Source organism: Polistes dominula, unplaced genomic scaffold, assembly GCF_049000335.1.
Source record: "Polistes dominula isolate Pdom_NZ unplaced genomic scaffold, Pdom_raw_medaka contig_12, whole genome shotgun sequence".
NCBI lineage: Eukaryota > Metazoa > Arthropoda > Insecta > Hymenoptera > Vespidae > Polistes > Polistes dominula.
The window spans coordinates 1,337,401-1,357,945 of NW_028301116.1; the positions used below are offsets into that span (position 1 = coordinate 1,337,401).

General features: G+C 27.8%; 1 protein-coding gene across 1 annotated transcript in view; it reads left to right on the plus strand.

Annotated features, from left to right (window-relative positions):
- The first annotated feature begins 5,175 nt into the window (after window positions 1-5,175).
- Ptp10D (Protein tyrosine phosphatase 10D) overlaps window positions 5,176-20,545 on the plus strand; it is a 44,587-nt gene continuing 29,217 nt past the window's right edge. Inside the window, 3 exon segments of the mRNA XM_089176954.1 lie at window positions 5,176-5,576; window positions 6,465-6,796; window positions 7,361-7,656. Coding sequence (XP_089033080.1) covers window positions 7,570-7,656 — 87 coding nt within the window. The 5' untranslated portion in view covers window positions 5,176-5,576; window positions 6,465-6,796; window positions 7,361-7,569.

The following is a 20,545-nucleotide window of genomic DNA, read 5'->3' on the forward strand; positions in this document are numbered from 1 at the left end:
CTTGAACCAACGTCGTTCGCGGGAGTTCGCCGATACACGGCCACGAATCTCACGCACGCACGCATGCGCGAACGCTAACGCAAAAGCGTGAGCGTGAGCGTGAGCGTATTTAACGAAACGCACTCGTTTTGTTTGTTGTCTTCTTCTTCTTCTTCTTCTTCTTCTTCTTCTTCTTCGTCTCAGGTGTTTCGTTCATAGCCATTTTTTGATTTCATCTTTCTCATTTGATCTTAGAAATTTAGTTGAAACTTTAGTTATTTTTTTCCCCCCCTTATTTTTGTCAGGTACCTTTGGAAGTGTTAGGGTGAATCTAAAAGGTTTGTGAGTTTAAAAATAGTTGTAGTGTAAAACAGTGTAGTTAAATTTATGATTTTTATGATATTTTTTTATTACAGGTGATTGATAATTATTACATTTTTTTTTTTTACTAATTTTTAGATTATTGTGTAAATATTTTATAGTGTAATATAAAAATTTTATGTTATACTATATTATATTATATTTTTTATTTTATATTTATATTATATTTTTTATATATAATAAATATTATAATAAAAATTTTACATTATTTTTTTATAGTATATAATTGTAGTATATATATATTATATATTACAATTAATTTATAGTATATAATATTATTATAGTACAGTATAATATTTTTTAAATATTATAATTGTTATATTTATTTATATTTAATTAAATATTATATTATTATAATATAGTATAATATTTTTTAAATATATAATATAATTTATAGTATAAACATTATTATAGTGTAGTATAATATTTTTATATTACATAGAATTTAATATAAATATTTCTAAAATTAATTAACAACAACGTAACCTTTCTTATATCAAAAAATGTCTCACACAATTCTCTCATTAACTAAATTAATATTTATATTTTCAATCCTTCAAAAATTTCCATAAACATTTAAAAAGTTTATTATGAGAACCTACGTTTAGTATAAAATTATTAGAAATTTAATACACAATTTAAATACATTCCACCACTTGGAAATGCAACTTTCAATTTACTTTGACGCGTGTTATAAAATGACTCGGTAGTCACGTAGGTAGATTTGTGATTTTTTTTCTTCTTCATCTTCTTCATCTTCTTCTTTTTTCTTTTCTTTTTTTTCTGATAAAAATATTCTGTCGCGTAAACGCAGGTGCGCTTAAAGAACCCGTCAGGAAAAGCGCGGGCACGCACTGCAGCTTGCCGTCTGGTCAGTGCATTCGCGGAAGTCGTACTTCTATGTGCAGGGACGCATCCGTTTGCAATTCGTCTTGCACATATAATTAAAATATACAGATACTGTGATACCAATGTGACACACATACACTTCTTCCTATTCCATTCCAATCAAGGACGTTTATTTAAAAACACTTCTTACAAATATTATCCAAATATTTTCTTATTTTTTCATATCACCGAAATTAAATTATAAAAACGTTTCTTTCTATACATTAGTGAGATTTTATTTTTATTTATTAAAAATATATCAGAAAGATTAATTTAAGTTGTAAATTACCCACACGTAATAAAATTTCGTAGAATATTCTCATCATCAATGAAAATCTTCTCGTACCGGGTCCGTACCTCTTTCATTTTTCTTTTCTGTCGCCCACGTTACCGCAGCAGTGACTGGTTGCAGCTACACCGCAAGAATCGTTGTTTATGGTAATAACTTATGTTAGTATGGCTGCATACATATCGATGACGACGACTACGTTCTATATGTTGCTTTTATGTGTATTAGAGAAATAGTTTAATCTTTGATCATTTCCGTTCAATCAATCTTTTACTTCAAAGACCACCCCCTCTCTTCCCTCTCTTCGTTTAATGTGTTCGATTAACCTACATATCGAGAAATAATGAAGTACTATAAGGAAAAAAAGATCACATTCCATAGATTGAAAAAAAATAAATTATCATTTGTTTACGTATTCTTATGTCGTTGAAATTCCATTTTGTTTGGCTCTAAAGAAGAAAAAAAAAGAAAAAGGAAGAGAAAGAGAGAGAGAAAGAGAGAGAGAGAGAGAGAGAGAGAGAGAGAGAGAGAAAGCATGGTTACTCCTAATGCACGGTGCATACGAATAATCAACCGTTTGGACGATGACGTCACCGTAAATAAAACGGAAGAAGAAAAAAAAGCCCCCAGTATCCTTACTTTTATCGCTGACATCATTTTGCTGATCGTTCGAGACGCCACTAGCCTCCATGTTTTTTTCTTTTTTCTTATTTTTAACTAACGACTATCTTCAATGTCACGAGATTCAAACTAAATGTAATTATTTTTGTTCATTATCTTTCCTCGTACGAGTTAGAAATATTAAAATTATAATGCAACGTAAATATTTCTATGTTTCATTTTAAATAAACAAATTCTTTTGATAATTATTTATAATTACTTAAATAAAAAATCATTCATATCGTTTGATTTCTTCTTTAGTCTCCATTGTACGAATTTAAATAATTTTTTTATAAACATCTTTTTCATGCTAATTTAATATTATCAAAATGGCGCCAATTTACCGCTTTTTAGACTTTTTAGTCAACAGCACATGGCTTTTGTTTTTACGAATTGGTCATCCATCCGTTTTACTAATTCCTGTTCACGTTACTTGAATTTTAATGATCTGAACATGGAACGTAGCTTGACAATAAAATCATTTCAAAAATAATTTACATGTTTTTTTTCTATTGTTATTCGAATATTTGAAATTGGTATAAAAAGATGGCGCCAAAAGTTCAGCCATGATTTTTTTTAAGCAAATGGTACGCGTTAATTGGTTAGAAAATGTTTTGGCAGAGGTCGTTGCCGATTGCAGACAATGGCGGTTTTCTTCTCTCCTTTGCCTTTTCAGAACAGATGTAGTCTGTGTACTAACTGTCGTTGTAACAGAAAATTTTTTTATCGACGATTCATACCATCGGAGAAAAATAGAAAACAAAGGTAGAAATTTAAAAATATATATACGAGGTATTTTATCGTATTGCATTATTGAAATATTATGCCGAGTAATTCAAATGATTTTGTGTTATCTTTCGATTTTATAGGTTCATTGACACTGGGAGTTTTGAAATAGGAATTTTTTTTAATAATGCGAGTAGAATATTTATTGGTACGAATGTTGTATTATATTTGAAAAAATGATTATTAATTTATCCTTTTTTTATTATGAATTTAAAAGATGAATAGCAAAACTGTATAATTTTTTGTAAAACTAAAGTATATTACATTTATGCTTTTAAGAACAGGTATAATAAATATAATTGTTTTCTACAATATAATTTGAAAATGAAATTGTATAACTAACGTCCTATTTAAAAGGTGAATAGCAAAACTGTATAATTTTTTGTAAAACTAAAGTAAGTTGCATTTATGCTTTTAACAACAGGTATAATAAATATAATTGTTTTTTACAATATATAATTTGAAAATGAAATTGTATAACTATCGCTCTATTTAAAAGATGAATAGCAAAACTGTATAATTTTTTTTAAAACTAAAGTAAATTACATTTATTTTTTTACCAACAGGTATAATAAATATTATTGCTTTTTTACAATATAATTTGAAAATGAAATTGCATAACTAACGTCCTTTTTTTTAAATCAAATTTGATGTTGAAATAATTATGCAGTTTTGTTGATTTTAGTAATGATAGTTTTTCGAACAATTTTTCTACAAACTTCGAGAAACTCTACACAAAGAGAAACAGAAAAATTAACATAAAACGCGTGACGTAATCTCATTTATATTTCACGTCGGCAATTTTCAAAGCACTATCCCGAGCAAACCTACCTATTGTCCAATATCTCGGACTTTCTTCGCACCGTTATTCGAAAGAACATGCGCAGGACGTTCGAAACAGGAACGTGTTGTTATAATCGAGTGCCCTGCATAAAAAAATATCTTTTTGTCGTATAAATTCGTGAACAGTTAAAATGATATCTTCAAAAAGTAAAATTCAAAAAAATGAATAAGTATAATATTAGTAGACAAACAATGTCATTAAAAGTAATAATTAACATTTTGTAGACTAAGGAAGTTGAAAACTCTAGCACGCGTGGTATTTTAATAGTTTTAATTATAAATAAATAATTAGGAAAAGATCGTATCATTAACAATGAATACATAGAGAATACTTTTGTATAAAGCAGATAATCAGCGTTGAACAGCACGAAAATAACATTGTAATGAATGATGCAGCAATACTTTATAAGTTAACGTCATTAGGGTATTCAATTTGGAATTAACGTACGGTGCTGATAATTATCGCCACGGGCGTCAAGTTTATAAATGCGATTCACGGCAAACGAGTTAGCAAAAGGGTGATCACCAGCATGGTGCGGATAATTTGAGTAACGAAGTAGGGTGACAAAATAGAAGAAGGGTGGTGAACTGATTATAAATCTTCAAATATACCTGTAGAATGTTTCTAATAAAATATAATTTATATCTGTTTACAAAAATCTGCTATCTGTAAAAAAAAAATAATAAATTAACAAAAAGAGTACAGTTATTTAAAATATATGTTTGATTTGTTTCAGAGAATGGGATTAAGAAAAAAACAAACAAAACCAAGCAGGAGAGAAAGTGAGATCTTGTTTGGAGAGCGTCGAAAGTGGTGCAGTGCGTTGTGTGTCTCTCCTCTCGTCCGACGAGAATTTATTTTTGATCGCTAGAAAGTGTCGTATCGTCCCAGGCTTATACGCTACTGGTAGAAACGCGCATGCGTTATGTACTTGCGCATTTGTGTGTACGCATTAAGAATACTCTCGCTTACGAGCCCACCAGTGGGCGGAAAGACAAGTAGTGGGGCAAAGAACGTGCCGGTGAAGACAAGCAAATAGGAGCGTACATCAGCGTACCTCAAATTTTAGGATTGGTTTATATATTTTACCAATTTCATTGTATCAATATAAGGACAAGGTTTTTTAAGGAATTTTTATTGGAAGTAATAATTATTTCATCACGAATTTATTTGGTTCTTTCATAATTTTTAAGTACAATTCTAAAATGGGTCATTTGTTGTTAGTTGGTTATTTTGATTTGTAAACGTTATTATTTATTAATTTATAGATTTTTTTTTAGAAATAATTTCGATCCTATTTTATTGTTCGACATTCAAATATCAAAAAATTTACAACATTAATTTATAATTCCTTTTGCATTTCATAGATGCCACTAAACAGCATTAATGGTATTATAAAATATTCTAAGAACATAAAAGGGTAATTATAATATATGAGATAAAAAAAAACTAATAATCATTTAGATGATTTTAAATTAAAAAAAAATCCCAAGTTGTGTGACAAATAGCGCCGAGAGTAAATATGAAATCTACGCCTATGAGGGCGCCGAGAGTAATAGTGGGGGAGAAGTAGAGAAAGAAAAGGTGGGGATAGTAATGGCGAGATCGGTAATGGTGGGGTAGTCAGAGGTGGTATCCGGCTGGGGTAAAGCCAGGTCTGTTAGAGTAGGATGAAGAGAGATGGGGAGACGGTGAAACAAGTGGAATGGAAAGGCAGCAGTCAGCGGGGTCGCCGAGTCGGAGAGACGAGTGAGTAGACAAGGGAGCGAACATCACATCGTGGCAAGCCTAAGCGGCAAAGCCAAAAGTGCTGCTCTTGTCCGGCGTTTTGCTCCGATCGAGAAGAGCACAACCACGCTAGTTTTTCGTCGTCGTCATTGTCATCGTCATCGTCATCGTCATCGTCAATCGTTAACGTGTCCTTGTATTTGTTCTCGTTCTCGTCACACGTGTGCTGTTAGCAAAAGTGTTGTTTTTCGTTTACTCTTGTAACCAAAAATTTACATCTACGAACTGGAAAGTGTCCTCCTTCAACTGATACATTCATCAAAGAGTATAAAAGGAAAGATCCCTTTTTTTATTCCTTTTCCCTTTTACAAATTTTTCTACCTCTTTTTAACGTTCTAGTAGTAGTTTACACGTTTAATCCTCTTTACCTGTTTTTTTTTTTACTATCCATCCCTATTTCTTTGTCATCCTTATGTTCAGTTAAGGTAGTCTTCCTTTTGAATCACCTGCTCGCTCAATTCTTTACCACCAGCACCACCTACTACGTGAGCCGTGCCCTCTTTTAATATTGTAACAATTTTCTTAAAAAAAATAAAACACACACACACATTATTAAATAATGTTTCTTAACAATTTTATTTATATAAAAGTGATGATGTCTTTGTAAATAAATCCTAATTAAATAATCAAGAGGAATAAAGTTAATAATTATTATTTGGAGCATACAAAACAAAATGATCGTATTTAGTTTAAAGAAGAATAACAAAGTTCGTGATCGAAGAGTGTCGAAGGAAAGTGGGAGTGGTGATTTAAAGTGAAAGTCCATGAATTCGTAAAGTTATAAGAAAAGTTGAACGTGGATACTGAAATAAAAACGGTGAGAAATCCATCAGGATGTTCGAATTCCAGGTATCATGAGAATAAAGGCAGTTACCGCCAGAGACTGTCCGGTGGTCTTTTGACAGAAATAATCTCATTGTTAGAGAGAAAGAGAGAGAGAGAGAGAGTTAGAAAAAGAATTAAAAGAAGAAGGACATAAGGAAAAAGTATTTGTGATTCGGTCGATAAAGCTGGTCGAGCCGGTCGGATCGAGTTCTAGGACGGATATGGCTACTGTTGTTTCTTCCACCGGTGCTGTTGCTGTTGTTGTTGCTGCTGCTGGTAGTGCTGTTGTTGTTCCTTGGCTTTTCTCTAACCATCATCATCGCAGTACACCACGTTTCCACCACCACTACTACCAGGTACTACTACGTCGTCATCATCATTATCATCAACCGTGTAGTAATAGTAGTAGTAGTAGTAATAGTAGCAGTAGTAGTAGTAGCAGCGAGTCAGGCGAACAGGTGCTGCTGCTGTTGCTGCTGCTGTTGCTGTTGCTCTTACCCTCCTCCACCTCTTCTTCCTCTTCCTCCTTCTCCTCCTGTTCAATTTCCTCCACCTCCTCTCCTACCTTCTGCTTCGTCGTTCAGGATAGGATTCGGCGAGACCTCTCGTGATAGCGGACACACAAGTCTCGAGCTACGGAAGAACGACTTCTCCGTTTGCTTGTTCTTCTTCTCTTCGTCAAACGTACTTGTCGATCGATTTGTCAGGCCACGCACATTCCACGCGCATTCCCGCTATTCTTAGTGGCGTAGGTGTACATTTCTCTCTTTCTCTTTCTTTCTCTCTTTCTCTTTCTATCCTTTCCTATCTTTTTCTTCTTGTAATCCTCTTGATCCTATTCATCGTTTTTCTCGTCTTCATCATCATCATCTTCATCATCATCATCATCATCTTATTCTTGATGTGTATATATGATACAGTGTAGTGCGTGTACAAGTGGCCCACGAGAAAGAGATTGAGGAGGGTGCTGAAGAAGAAGAAGGAAGGATAGGAAGGAATTAAAAGAGAAGAAGAAGAAGAAAACTAAATAAAAGAAAAATTATACAATAAAAACTTAAGATTAACATCAGTGAAGAAGAAGAAGGGTCCGTCGACGTCGATTGCGCGCGTCTGGCCTTCTCGCCAGAGGATGACGAGCACGCGAAGGGTCGACTGTCCGCGACCGATTACACGGATCTGTGGGACTCTACTTGTGTTACTGATATTACTTACCGAGGTAAGTTTTCTCACACCCCTTCTCCCATGCCTAATCAATGGCATTCGATTACAATTTTGTATTTTTAAAATGATGAAGAAACATTTTTAGGTTTGACAATAGTAAATCGGATTTGTTCTCTATTAAAATAACAACATTTTATTATTTTGTTTAGAAATAATAATTAATAACATTTAATACTACTCCTCCATGCCTAATCAATGGCATTCGATTACAATTTTGTATTTTTAAAATGAAAACGAGACAATTTTTAGGTTTGATAAAAGTACATCGAATTTGTTTTCTATTAAAATAACAACATTTTATTATTTTGTTTAGAAATAATAATTAATAATAATTAAAAGGAATATCTTATCGTTTATCGTAAGAAAATCTCGTCAAGGTGATATGAAGTGTCTACAGTTTCCTTTTAACCACGTTATATCACATTAATTTGATTCTCGATAAAGAAACCCGTGACGTGTTCATCGTTGTTTATTTTATTTTCATTTTTTTTCCTTTATTGAAAAATCTCCCTCACTTATACCATCTTGTTTTCTTCTTCTTCTTCTTCTTCTTCTTCTTTTGCTTTCGTGGTGTCACGTTCAAGGAAACGCTAATTGTTTCTTTATTATTTCCTCTTGACTATTGTTTTTGTTCTCTCTTTCGTATAAAAGTTTCCAGTAATTTGTACAGAGTTGAGTTTTGTTAATAATCGACGAATTAATTGTGATTCATATTAACAGAATCATTTTTGATTGGTTGTCATTATTATAACGATAGCAGTGAACACACACACATACACAGAGAGATAGAAAGAATGGTTCAACGATGTTTGATTATCTGGAAACACTTCGTAACAAACTCGTGTGTCCTTCTGTTACACGTTATGTGAGAAATAATACCTAGAATAATAAATGTACCTAGGATAATTAAAAAAACCTATCTTACGTTCACTTTAAATTTTTAATTTGAAGTTTAAATTTTTCATAATTCTTAGGAATCAAGAATTCATTTAAACTTTCATTCTATTGGGTTGTTCGGAAAGTAATTTCATTTTTCTTTTGTGAAAATGAAGACAATTTTTGCTTCGAGATTAAACCTAGGCCTTTCAAGTAGGCATAAAACAGTTAAATTTGATAAATTTAACCTCTCACCAATCTCACGTGTTGTTATTTGCCGGTTTGCATCAACTAATATCTTTATTGTGTCAGGAAAAAATGAAATTACTTTCCAAACAACCCAATATTACCTTTTAATGTTAAACAAAAACTTCAACAATTAAACATATGAACATTGACATAGTAAATGTACCTAGGATGATTAAAACAATCGTCTTACGTTCACTTGAAATTTTTTAATTTAAACTTAATTTGAAGTTAAAATTCTCAGGAATCAGGAATTTATTTCAACTTTCATTTTATTACTTTTTAATGTTAAACAAAACCAACTAAACACATGAACATTGACACCATAAGATAAATGAAAGTTCGAAGGGATGAATCAAATGCGGAAATACGAATTGAATTTTATTAAACGAATCATCATCATCATCATCATCATCATCGTAGAACAAGAAGTAGAACGTGGCTCATGAACATTTTTATAATAGAAACAACCATCGTGAATAGTCGTCATCGTAGTCGTTGTCGTTATAGTCGATGGCACGATTCGTGGTCAGCAATCGGTGAAGGGGAACGCGACCGACATCCAGTCTTCTTTGCTTGGCCGATTCGTGTCTCCAGGTTGCGAAACCTCCTTGACTTTCTCAACGTTCGAGTGCAAATACGATGTTTTGAATACCTACTGACTTGTCTTGACTGACCCCGAATCCGATTGAATATTTTTCCTTACAAACTTTGTTGTATTGTTTTCTTGTTATTTTCTAGAATTGTATTTCTTTCATTTTTTTTTTTTTTTTAAACAAAAAAAAATACAAAAATGTTTTATTGACCATTTGTGTGTTAGAACATACTAACCAAGCCATTCACTCACTCACTCACTTGTTCAGCTGCAAATACATAACCTATACCGGTTCTTTCTAGATTCTAAACTATCTCGAGAGAATATATATATATATATATATATATGTGTTTGTATGTGTTTTTTTCTTCGGTTTTTTTAGTATATAAATTTTTCCATAAAAATGTTAAATGAAACTTTGTGAAAGTATTTAACAATATTGTTAGATTTCTGTATTTTTTTGTAGGTTGACTTAGTTGTTAGATTGTTTCGAAGAATATAAAACCGATTAATAGACTACCGGTTGTGTGGTTAAGTGTTAAAAGAAAAAAATTTCTTTATATAGTAAATCGAACTTGTTTTCTATTAAAATAACAACTTTTTTACTATTTAAAAAAATTTCTTTTAACACTTAACCAACCGATTCTGTTCGATTTTACTTTTCCCCCACCATTGTGAACTCTTATGGGGATTATTCTATTGCATATAAAAATAAATGATATTCGTGACGTGCAATAACAGAATAGACAATGTATTTGTAATATGTGTCTATTATTTTGCAACTTATGTAAAACTTGTCAAGACACCTAGAGTTCTAATGTACACGTTGACAATTTTTTTTGTTTTTTAATACTTTGCATATAATTATAGTTTAAATAATAAATACATATATATCTATCTCTCTCATATTTCATGTTTAACATTTTTTTTTAATTACAAAAAAATATTGGAAGATTGTGTAATGCATACAGTTTTGAATTCATTATAATTATTTATAATTAACTATTCTTTTTATATTTTAAATACATACTTTCTAATATTTATTTGATATTAAAAGAAAAATAGAAAGAAAAAAACGTAATTATTTGATAAACGTACGTATTTGAAGTGTGTCTCGTACGAATCAAACTATTTCGAAATGTATCGACCAAAGTACGAGGCGTGGATGGTCTTAAAAAGGATATAGGTGTGCCACCCAGCTCAGAGAAACTAACCTATGCCATAATAGTTTGTTACAACTATTGAAATCATTTGTAATTTGACCATTTTTCTAACGACGAAGGAAGAAAATGTGCAAATATCGTGTGTCACGGACAATGATTTAACAAAATGATCGTAATTTTCGACTTCTATTTCTTTTCTTTTTAATTAATTTAATAATACGAATTAGGGGCGTGTTATTATCGTGATCAGTGCGTGTATAAATGATTAATATTGTTAATTAAAATATTGATAACAAATCAGAACTATTGGATAGATTGATATGAACGAAAATAATCATAGGATTTGGAATTTATGAAATTTCTTTCTTTTTAATGAATTTATAATAAATATTAAAGTAATATATTTAATAAATATTAAATAATAAATATAATATATTTTTAATATTATTTTAATATTTAATTATTTAATATTTTTAATTTTATTTATTTAATTATTTTTAAATTTCAATTTCAAGTATTTAATATTTTTAATTTTTAATTTTAAATATTTAATATTATTTATAAATATTTGATATATTATATTTTTTAATTTTATTATAAAATATATTTTTAATATTAATTATTTTATTAATTATTTTTAATATAAAAATATATTATTATTTATATTATTATATTTTTATATTATTATTATTATTATTATTATTATTATTATTATTATTATTATTATTATTATTTAATATGAAATATTATTATTTATTTTCCTATTAAATAATCTGTCTTTTTTTCTTTCTTTTTTTTCTGATGTTATATCATTTCTTCTTCTCACGTTACATCTCTTTCACTCTTTCGAAACGAAGGTCTTCGGTAATGTTTTACATCATCCATGTGCGAGAAGATTTCTTTGCATACAGCGATCATTTTATTTTGAAGGATAAGATATATCACGATTTCTAACAATCTACGTGATTGTTTTCTTACAGTATCAACATTAAAAATTTAATTTCTATTTATTTACGATAAAACAAAATATTTTTCTTTATTGATAACGAAAAAAAAAAAAATAGAACAGAAAAACTTTTTTAATCGTTTAGATAATAGAGAGGAAAATTGAAACTACCATAATCACTTTGCCAGTAGTAATTTCAGTGCGGCAAGAAGTTCATAAATCAAATACGAAGGGAACCACAACACTGTGTGTCTGTGTATATGTGTGTGGTAGTAATGGTAGTAGTTAACTATAGGAATTGCCATTTATTGACCAAAGGAAAGTTCGGCGAAAGTACATCGTTTTGTATCTCTCTGCGTCATATTCGGTTTCAATCGATATTATACGAATCTCACGTTTACGATTTACCATATTTAACCATCACCAACATCATCACCGCTCATTTAAATGATTTCGATGTATCGTTTGTAGTATACATTTACAATGATCTACTGTTACGTTTTATTGTCACTTTTAATATTCATGTTAATATATTTTAAATACACGTCAGTTTATATTGGATTCATTACAAATTTTCCAAAGTCAATGTGTGTTCATTTAAATAATAATAATAATAAATTCAAGTTGTTCAATTAAAATAATATTTATCTTTGAACAATTATGTAAATGCTGAGATATAAACAAATATCTATACAAATATATTAATATATATTAAATAATATTAAATAATATTATAATATATAATATAATTAATATATATTAAATAATATATATAGTAACATATTTCATAATAATATAATTGTTATTACGTAAAAATGTTCATTTGTAATTTAATTTTGTATTTTGGTATTTTCAATTTCCATGTTACGATAACAATGTAATTATATTTATAATACAATATGCATTACAAATTGTATTAACTAATACCATATTATTGCACATTATTATCATTATTATTAATATCATTATCATCATCATTAATATTATTATTATTGTATTGTTCTTTTTCATACGTGTATAATGAAATAATTTGTCAATCAAGAACTTCTTTTTATTTTTTTTAATTTTATTCATTCGATAGAAAGCGTTACATTGCCATAAGAGGAATTATTATAGTTATGTATACTTCGATAAGGAAATATGAACTGAACGAACGAATGAACGAACGTACGAACGAACGAACCATCATGACGAAGCATCCTCCAATGCTTTTGTCTTTCGGGATTCTAACGAACGAACGTTTGTTTCTTCTTTACGTAAGTTTAACATTATGTAAGGTCGTCGTAAGGTAAAACTTGCACAATATCTACTTCTTCCTTTTATCTTTTTCTTTTTTTCCGTTCTGTTCATTCTAATCGATTTGAAAAATCTCTAACATCGTATCTTATCGATGGTGAAAGCGAATTCGTAAATTTGTGGAACCGTCAGTGTTCCAATGGGATGTGTTAGGAGTTTGTGCAACATTGGTAACATGGTTTCTATGCTAAACTTGTATTAGGGTTAGTTTTCATAGATTATGGATGGGTAATTGATAATACAATATCTTATCGATGGTGAAAGCGAATTCGTAAATTTGTGGAACCGTCAGTGTTCAAATGAAATATGTTAGAAGTTTGTGCAACATTGCTAACATGGTTTCTATGTTAAATGGAAATGAGTTAGTAGTTGTATTCTGGTTAGTTTTCATAGATTGTGGGTGGGTAATTGATAATACAAAATTACTATAAAATATTTGTAGAATTTTTAAATATTTACCTGTATTTAATATTTGCATAACGAAACAACATTTCTTGATGATGGACGTGATGCTGCAAGGATGTAAATTTAATGTTACCAGATTATTCGTTCCCTCGTTGTAAATTATAAAGGTTATTTATATGCTAAACGTTATGGTCAAAAGTAAAAGAATTAAAATAAAATGAATCTGTGTTGTGTTGCATATTTAATTATTTATTATTCGAACATTTTGAATTATTAAAGAATACCATATCGTGAATATATTATTTGTTGTATTTATTTTAATTCATTTTAAAATCTGTAAATTCTTTTAATATATTCTTCTTTTATTTTTGTAAATAATTCATTAAAAATAAAATTATTATATTTAAAGTAATTGAATCCTTTTATTAAATTACTTGATTTTTCGAAGTGACGATGATTGAGTGATAAATTTATATGTTTGATATTTTTAAATGATTTGTATTAAAAAAGTTAATTGAACAGAGTTAACAAAAGCAACGTTCAAATAAAAAGAAGAAGAACCTTAAGGTAATTGAACATACATTAATCATAAATTTATTTATTAAATTAGTCGATTTTTCGATGTGACAATGATATAAGCGTATTTAAATATTTGATATTTTTATTTGATTTGTATTAAAAAAAACAATTGAAATAGATAGAGTTGACAAAAACAACGATTAAATAAAGAGAAGAAGAACCGTGACATTATTGGCCAGAATTCGAGGCTCATGACCGACCAGACTAAATTAAACTCTTACCAATGATTGTGGGATACTATTTCATAAAAGAATAACAATAAATACAAACTACAAACTTTCATAAATAATACAAAGAAACAATTTAACATAACAACCAAAAGTATATTTTAAATATGACGTGTATAATATACAGTATAAGAAAAGATTTTTGTATAAAGTATGATCACACTGTAAGAAGATCAGATTAACGTTATAGTCTTCTTGACAATAAACGAGTTAACTTGAACGCGTAGGCGTGTGTTTCATTGGTCAACTCTGACGCTAAACTATTCGATCTTATTCGCAGACTACGATCTTACGATTTATTAAATATTATTCACATTATTTTTATGTGTATGTTTCTTTGTACGCAATGCAATAAATTAATATTAATGTATAAACATTTATACATTATATATATGCTACGATATTGTATATTATTTGAAATAATATATAATAAATATAATTATATTGAATATTATAATTTATTATAATTATATTTATTATATATTAAATTTATTAATTATTTAATTATAATAAATGATAATATTTAATATAATTATATTTATCATTATTATTATTATTATTATTATTATTATTATTATTATTATTATTATTATATATATATATATATATATATATAATATATATAATATAGCGTTCAAAAGATATTCAGAGACAAAAATCAGTACACATGAAAGTTTGATGATGAATATCTTTTGAACGCTTAATTTAATCGCCAAAACATAAGACACCATTTTTATAGAGCAGTTAATTTCCTACAAAAATTTGTATTGTGCACTTTTTAATAGTCATTTATTGTCAAGTTATAAAATTCATAAGCAAAAATGAGATTTGTCCAAAAATCATCAAATTTAAATCTTCAATATTATTCAAATGGTGAGGTTTACGGAAAAAATATAAGATGATACCTTTTTTGTAGAACATTAAATTTCCTACAAAATTCGTCTAGAACATTTTTCTGTACAATCAATAAATAATGAGGTATGAATTTTAATCTATTAGACTAAAAAAAAAAAAATAAAAAACTGCGATGCGGAGGATCTTCCTATTAAAATTAAGAGCTCATATTTGGTGAGAATTGTTTTAAGGTGTCTAGCAACCCATTTTTCCGTGGCACTTGAAAAAAACAAAAGTCATTTTTTTGACCCACCCTAATATATATATATATATATAATTTAATATTATAAATTATATTAAATAATATATATTAAATGTTTAATTTTTTTATAATTATATTTATTATATATTAAATTTATTAATTATATAATTATAATAAATTATAATATATAATAAAATATAATAAATATTATTAGAAATAATATATAATATCGTAAATAATATATATTGGTATCATATATTCTTTACTATGAATTTTTCAAATATTATTTCATGAATGAAGAATAAAATTTCGGTTCTCGAACATAGTTTCTTTCGATTTTCATTCGAAGTAGAAAATAGTATACTATTTTCTCTGATATATATATTTTTGTAACGTGTGTTATAAAGTAACGTGTAGACTAAATGGAGCCAAACGTATTCGTCTGCGGAGGATCACTTGGCCCCGATGATGGGTCTACATCCGGATGGATGGTGGTATCCTGGTCTAGCCAAAAGGGATGAGGGATAATGTGGTGGTGGAAGGGAGAGGAGGGGGAGGATGTGTCTGCATCTCGACAAAAATAGAGTAGACAGGAGATATAAATCATTGAGAATTCAGTGCCATCCCTTTGTACCCGGGTGTTTCGTCTACACAAAAAGATTCGAATCACAATTTCTTTCGTTTTTCTCATTCGTATAATATTTTAAAAATTTCATCCTGATTTTATTCATTTCTATCCATTTTTTTTTTGTTAATAGGAGTATATCAAAATTTGTTCATATGAAATATGTGAACATGTGTTATACGTAATATGTGTATACATGTTTACATTTATATTTATATTTATATCATTGTAATTAATTAAGAATTAATTATTAATATATTGCAATTAATTGAAAATTATTTATTAATATATTTAATATTGTTAAGTTGGTTAATACGAAATATGTGAACATATATTACACGTAATATGTGTATATATATTTATATTTATATTTATATCATTGTAATTAATTAAAAATTGATTATTAATATATTATAATTAATTAAAAATTATTTATTTAATATATTTAATATTGTTTAAAATCGTTTAAGCATAAGTAATTTAAAGACATATATATGTGTGTTTTCTATTTAATTTACTTTTTAATTTAAAATTTTATATTATTTCTATAGACAATTTGGAAAAAGAAAAAAACAAAAGAGAAAGGAATATTAAAAGAACGTCTCTATCATTTAAATTAATAACTTTCTCTTGGTTCGAACCAATCTTGGTAAGAAATTATATTGTTTGTTTAAACGTTACACAAACATAGTTGAAAATCATTTCTATGTTTCACTTCCTCTAAGCATATTTTTATTTTATAAAACGAATAGAGATTACGATTTTATGTAGAAGTAAAAAATTGAAAAATAAAAATACTTGAACGTATTGACATAAATGTATAAACTAAAAAATAGAAACATCATGAATATGTCAAGTTTTATTTAAATCAAAAATGAAGTAGTTCCGATATGAACGAAGATAGGAAATAAAAATAAAAAAAAGAAAATTCCATCTTCAAGAATTTATCTTTCGTAAATCGATAGAAGAGGTGTATGGGGAAAAAACACATAATGTAAATTGTAAAACATAATAATGATCAAAATGCTAACGATAAATATAGTCGTGCTAAAAATTCTAAGTTAACCACGTGTAGGATACGACAATTTCTGACGTCATTTGTGCGAGAAAGAAAAAGCTAATGTAAGAGATGAAATAGCTTGCTTGCTTCTTCTTCTTCTTTTTCTTCTTCTTATTTTTTTTTTTTTTAACATTTATATTTCTTTCTCTTTTCTTCTTTTACACCATATACAGCGGCATATCCGCTTTCACACATTTGCCCGTTTTATTCTCGCTTCTTCTTCTTCTTCTTCTTCTTCTTTATTTCTTTATCGTCAGACATCTTAAGTAAAACAACCCTTATAAATATTTTCAAATATCTTTCGAATATAATTTCAAATTAATTCAAATTCAAAGTTTAATTGAATATAATTCAAAATTAAATTATTTAATTTATTATTCAATAATAAAATGCACAATTCCAAAAATACATTTATAGTTTCATTATTTTTTTTTTAACTTATTTTATCTTCAACAATAATTTCAGTGTTACAAAATTTACATCTTCTCAACTTGATTTTTATTTTTTATTTTTTTGGTTTTTTTTTCCAATACTGTCGCGTTGTTTATTTCTATACAAATAGTTTGCATAGTTGTTAGGAATATTTTGAACTATTATTATTTACCTAATATTATATTTTATTATTTTATATTATTTTATATTATTTTATATTATTGAAATATTTTACATATCTAATGATCATTGTTTCACCATTTTAAAGATAATATGTGCCCATAATTATGAAAGTGGTCTAAGTCATATATCTCTTGTTTCGAGATATTTAATGATTTATACTTGAACACTGTATGAATTCTATGCAATATTGAAATAACAAACATTATCTAACGATTCATTTTTGATAATATCGTGAAAATTACATTGAATTTATTTAGTTTATAATAATGTAATGTGTAATAACTGATAAACTCATCTTAATATATACAAATTATGTGTCACGTTGTTTGTCCGCAATGGACTCCTAAACTACTGAATCAATTTTAATAAAATTTTGCACAGTGTAGTTTAATCCAACTTGAAAGATAGGATAGTTTATATCTCAATTTATAATCGCAATATTATTTTATTGCGAATTATTTGTTTATTAACAAAGAGTCATGATTATCTCTGTTAGTTCGATAAGATTCTAACAGATGGCGGTCTAAGATAATTCGTTGACTTAAAGACGTGTGTATCGGACTGATTGTGAGCCACAGCAACGCGTGGCGGGGCACCCCTAGTTTTTTTATTAATTTTGACTTAGACCACTTTCATAATTATGGGCACATACTTATACAAATTTATAATAGTAAATCTCTATTATCCATAATCCAAAGTTCATAAGTTTGAAATTCATCAATTAAATAATAATATTTCAATGAACTATTGAATAATATTAGATTATTAATATTCCACATGAATATATACAAGCATGTATCTTATGATTAATCGTGTAGATAAATAATTGAACATTTTTGTTTGTCACACCAACTATATCGTTTTGATGCGGTTTCATAGTGTAATAATAATGAGTTAAGATTAATGAAAGAAACCGACGTTTTTCCCTCATGGTGTTAATGATACATAAGTACCGATAATATCGCGTTAATTCTGTGTGTGTGTGTGTGTTAGTTTGCTTTGCAAGGAAACATAGTTTCTTGAGAAAATATATAACCATTATCTATATTTAAAAAAAAAATACTATTTTACTAGTAAAAAAATAACAAATTTACTGGAAATTATTATATAATTAATAATAAAATACGTGTTCGATTATTAAAGATTTATCACGGTGCATTTAAATTGTTTTGTGACTTAATGATTTCTTACGTTGTTAATTAAGGGGGTACGTATACTTAGAATACGAAAAAAAACCGCTTTTTTCGGAATTTCTTTTTGACGACAGATTTTATTTATTAAAAAAATATATTATATAGTTTAAATCACATATGTTTTAAGTAATAACAGGTTTTTTTTTAAGCGAAAATAGTGAAAAATGAATGATTTATTGTAAATTTTTGGAAGCCTTAAACAAATGAGGTAATCGTGCGGTGAAACTTTTAAGTCATCGTAGAATTATCTGAAACAAAAAATACAGAAGGGTTAGTTTAAATATGATGTTTCCGTGTACTTATCGTCGAGATATTTCAATTTTGCAATTAATTCTTTTTTTTTTCACCGAAAAATAAAACTTTTTTTTTCAACAAAATAAAAATTTTTCTTCAAACATCCGCCATTTTGTTATAAATTTTAATTTTGAGAAAAACTCGACGATAAGTATACGGGAACATCATACTTAAACTAACCCTTTTGCATATTTTGATTCAGATAATTCTACGATGACTTAGAAGTTTCACCGCACGATTACCTCATTTGTTTAGGGCTTCCGACCAATTTACAATAACTTACTCATTTTTCACTATTTTCGCTTAAAAAAAAAAAAAAACTGTAATTACTTAAAACATATGTGATTTAAACTGTATAATATATTTTTTTAATAAATAAAATCTGTCGTCAAAAAAAAATTCCGAAAAAAGCGTTTTTTATTTATTGCATTCTAAGTATACGTACCTCTTTAATATCTTTCCCAAGAGTTTTATTGCATTAAGCATAAGTTAGTTGGATGAAAAGAAAAACAAAAGAAGAAAAAACTTGGAAAAATAAAGTGTAAATATGTAGGGAGGTGAGGGATATTTAAAAGCTAAATAAGTTGATTTATTTTTAAATTATATTCTGCGGGACTGCACTTGTACAGTTCCGAACTACCAAAAATTTTTGCCCGGATGATCCTTCTTCTTTAGGATATTCGCAGAGGTTTGCTCTTTTACGCAATGTCTATCTTCTTAAAGAGCATCCCCCTGGTTAGACGCCTTCATGATCACGTCTAACTAGCAACAAACGGGGAAAATGAACAATAATTTCCATCCTTTTCAACAATATCTTGTAATGATTCACTAGCGAGAAATATATCTAATGTAGCGCTACAATGTGTTAATTAAATCAACTAAATCGAATGTTGTTTAAATGTAATTACCTTTCTCCTTGACAAAGATTCAACCTTTAATTTGTTACACCAGTCAATCATAACATGAAGTATTGAACGGCGAGAAAATTTTTGAATACAACCGCGTAGCTTAAGATTGTTTGTAAGAATATTTTGTAGTTATATTTATTTTTTGTTCATCTCGTTTCTCTTTGTAAAAATTAATTGCCACGTGTGTATGAAATTCATGAAATGTAATTTCTCCGAATCAAGTGATCTTAATTACTTGTTCTTGTACTTGTGTTTACGTATTTATTATACGCATACGCATACGTATAAGTTTCGAGAAATAGAATCAATTAATATATACACGCACTATTCCACGAATCCGTGAAAAACTTTCAGTTTATATACAGTTAGTCAAGAAACATGATATTCACAGTGGTATACTTTGCATTTTCACGCTTTTTGGTCCTAAAAATGGGTCACCGTTTCGAGAAGTGAATTGTACGAAAAATGTTTCGCCGTTTTTAATGAAATTCGAGTATAAAGAAAAAAAATTATACTATACATAGTAATATATTATATATAAAATATATTATATATTTTTTTTAAATATATAATAATATATTTAATAATTTATATATTTATATATACATAATTATTATATAATATTAATATATTATATATAATATAATAATATTTTATATATTTTTTAAATATATAAATAATATATAATATTATTAATTATAATTATAAAAAAATATATATATATATATATATATATATATTTATCTATTTATTTATTATA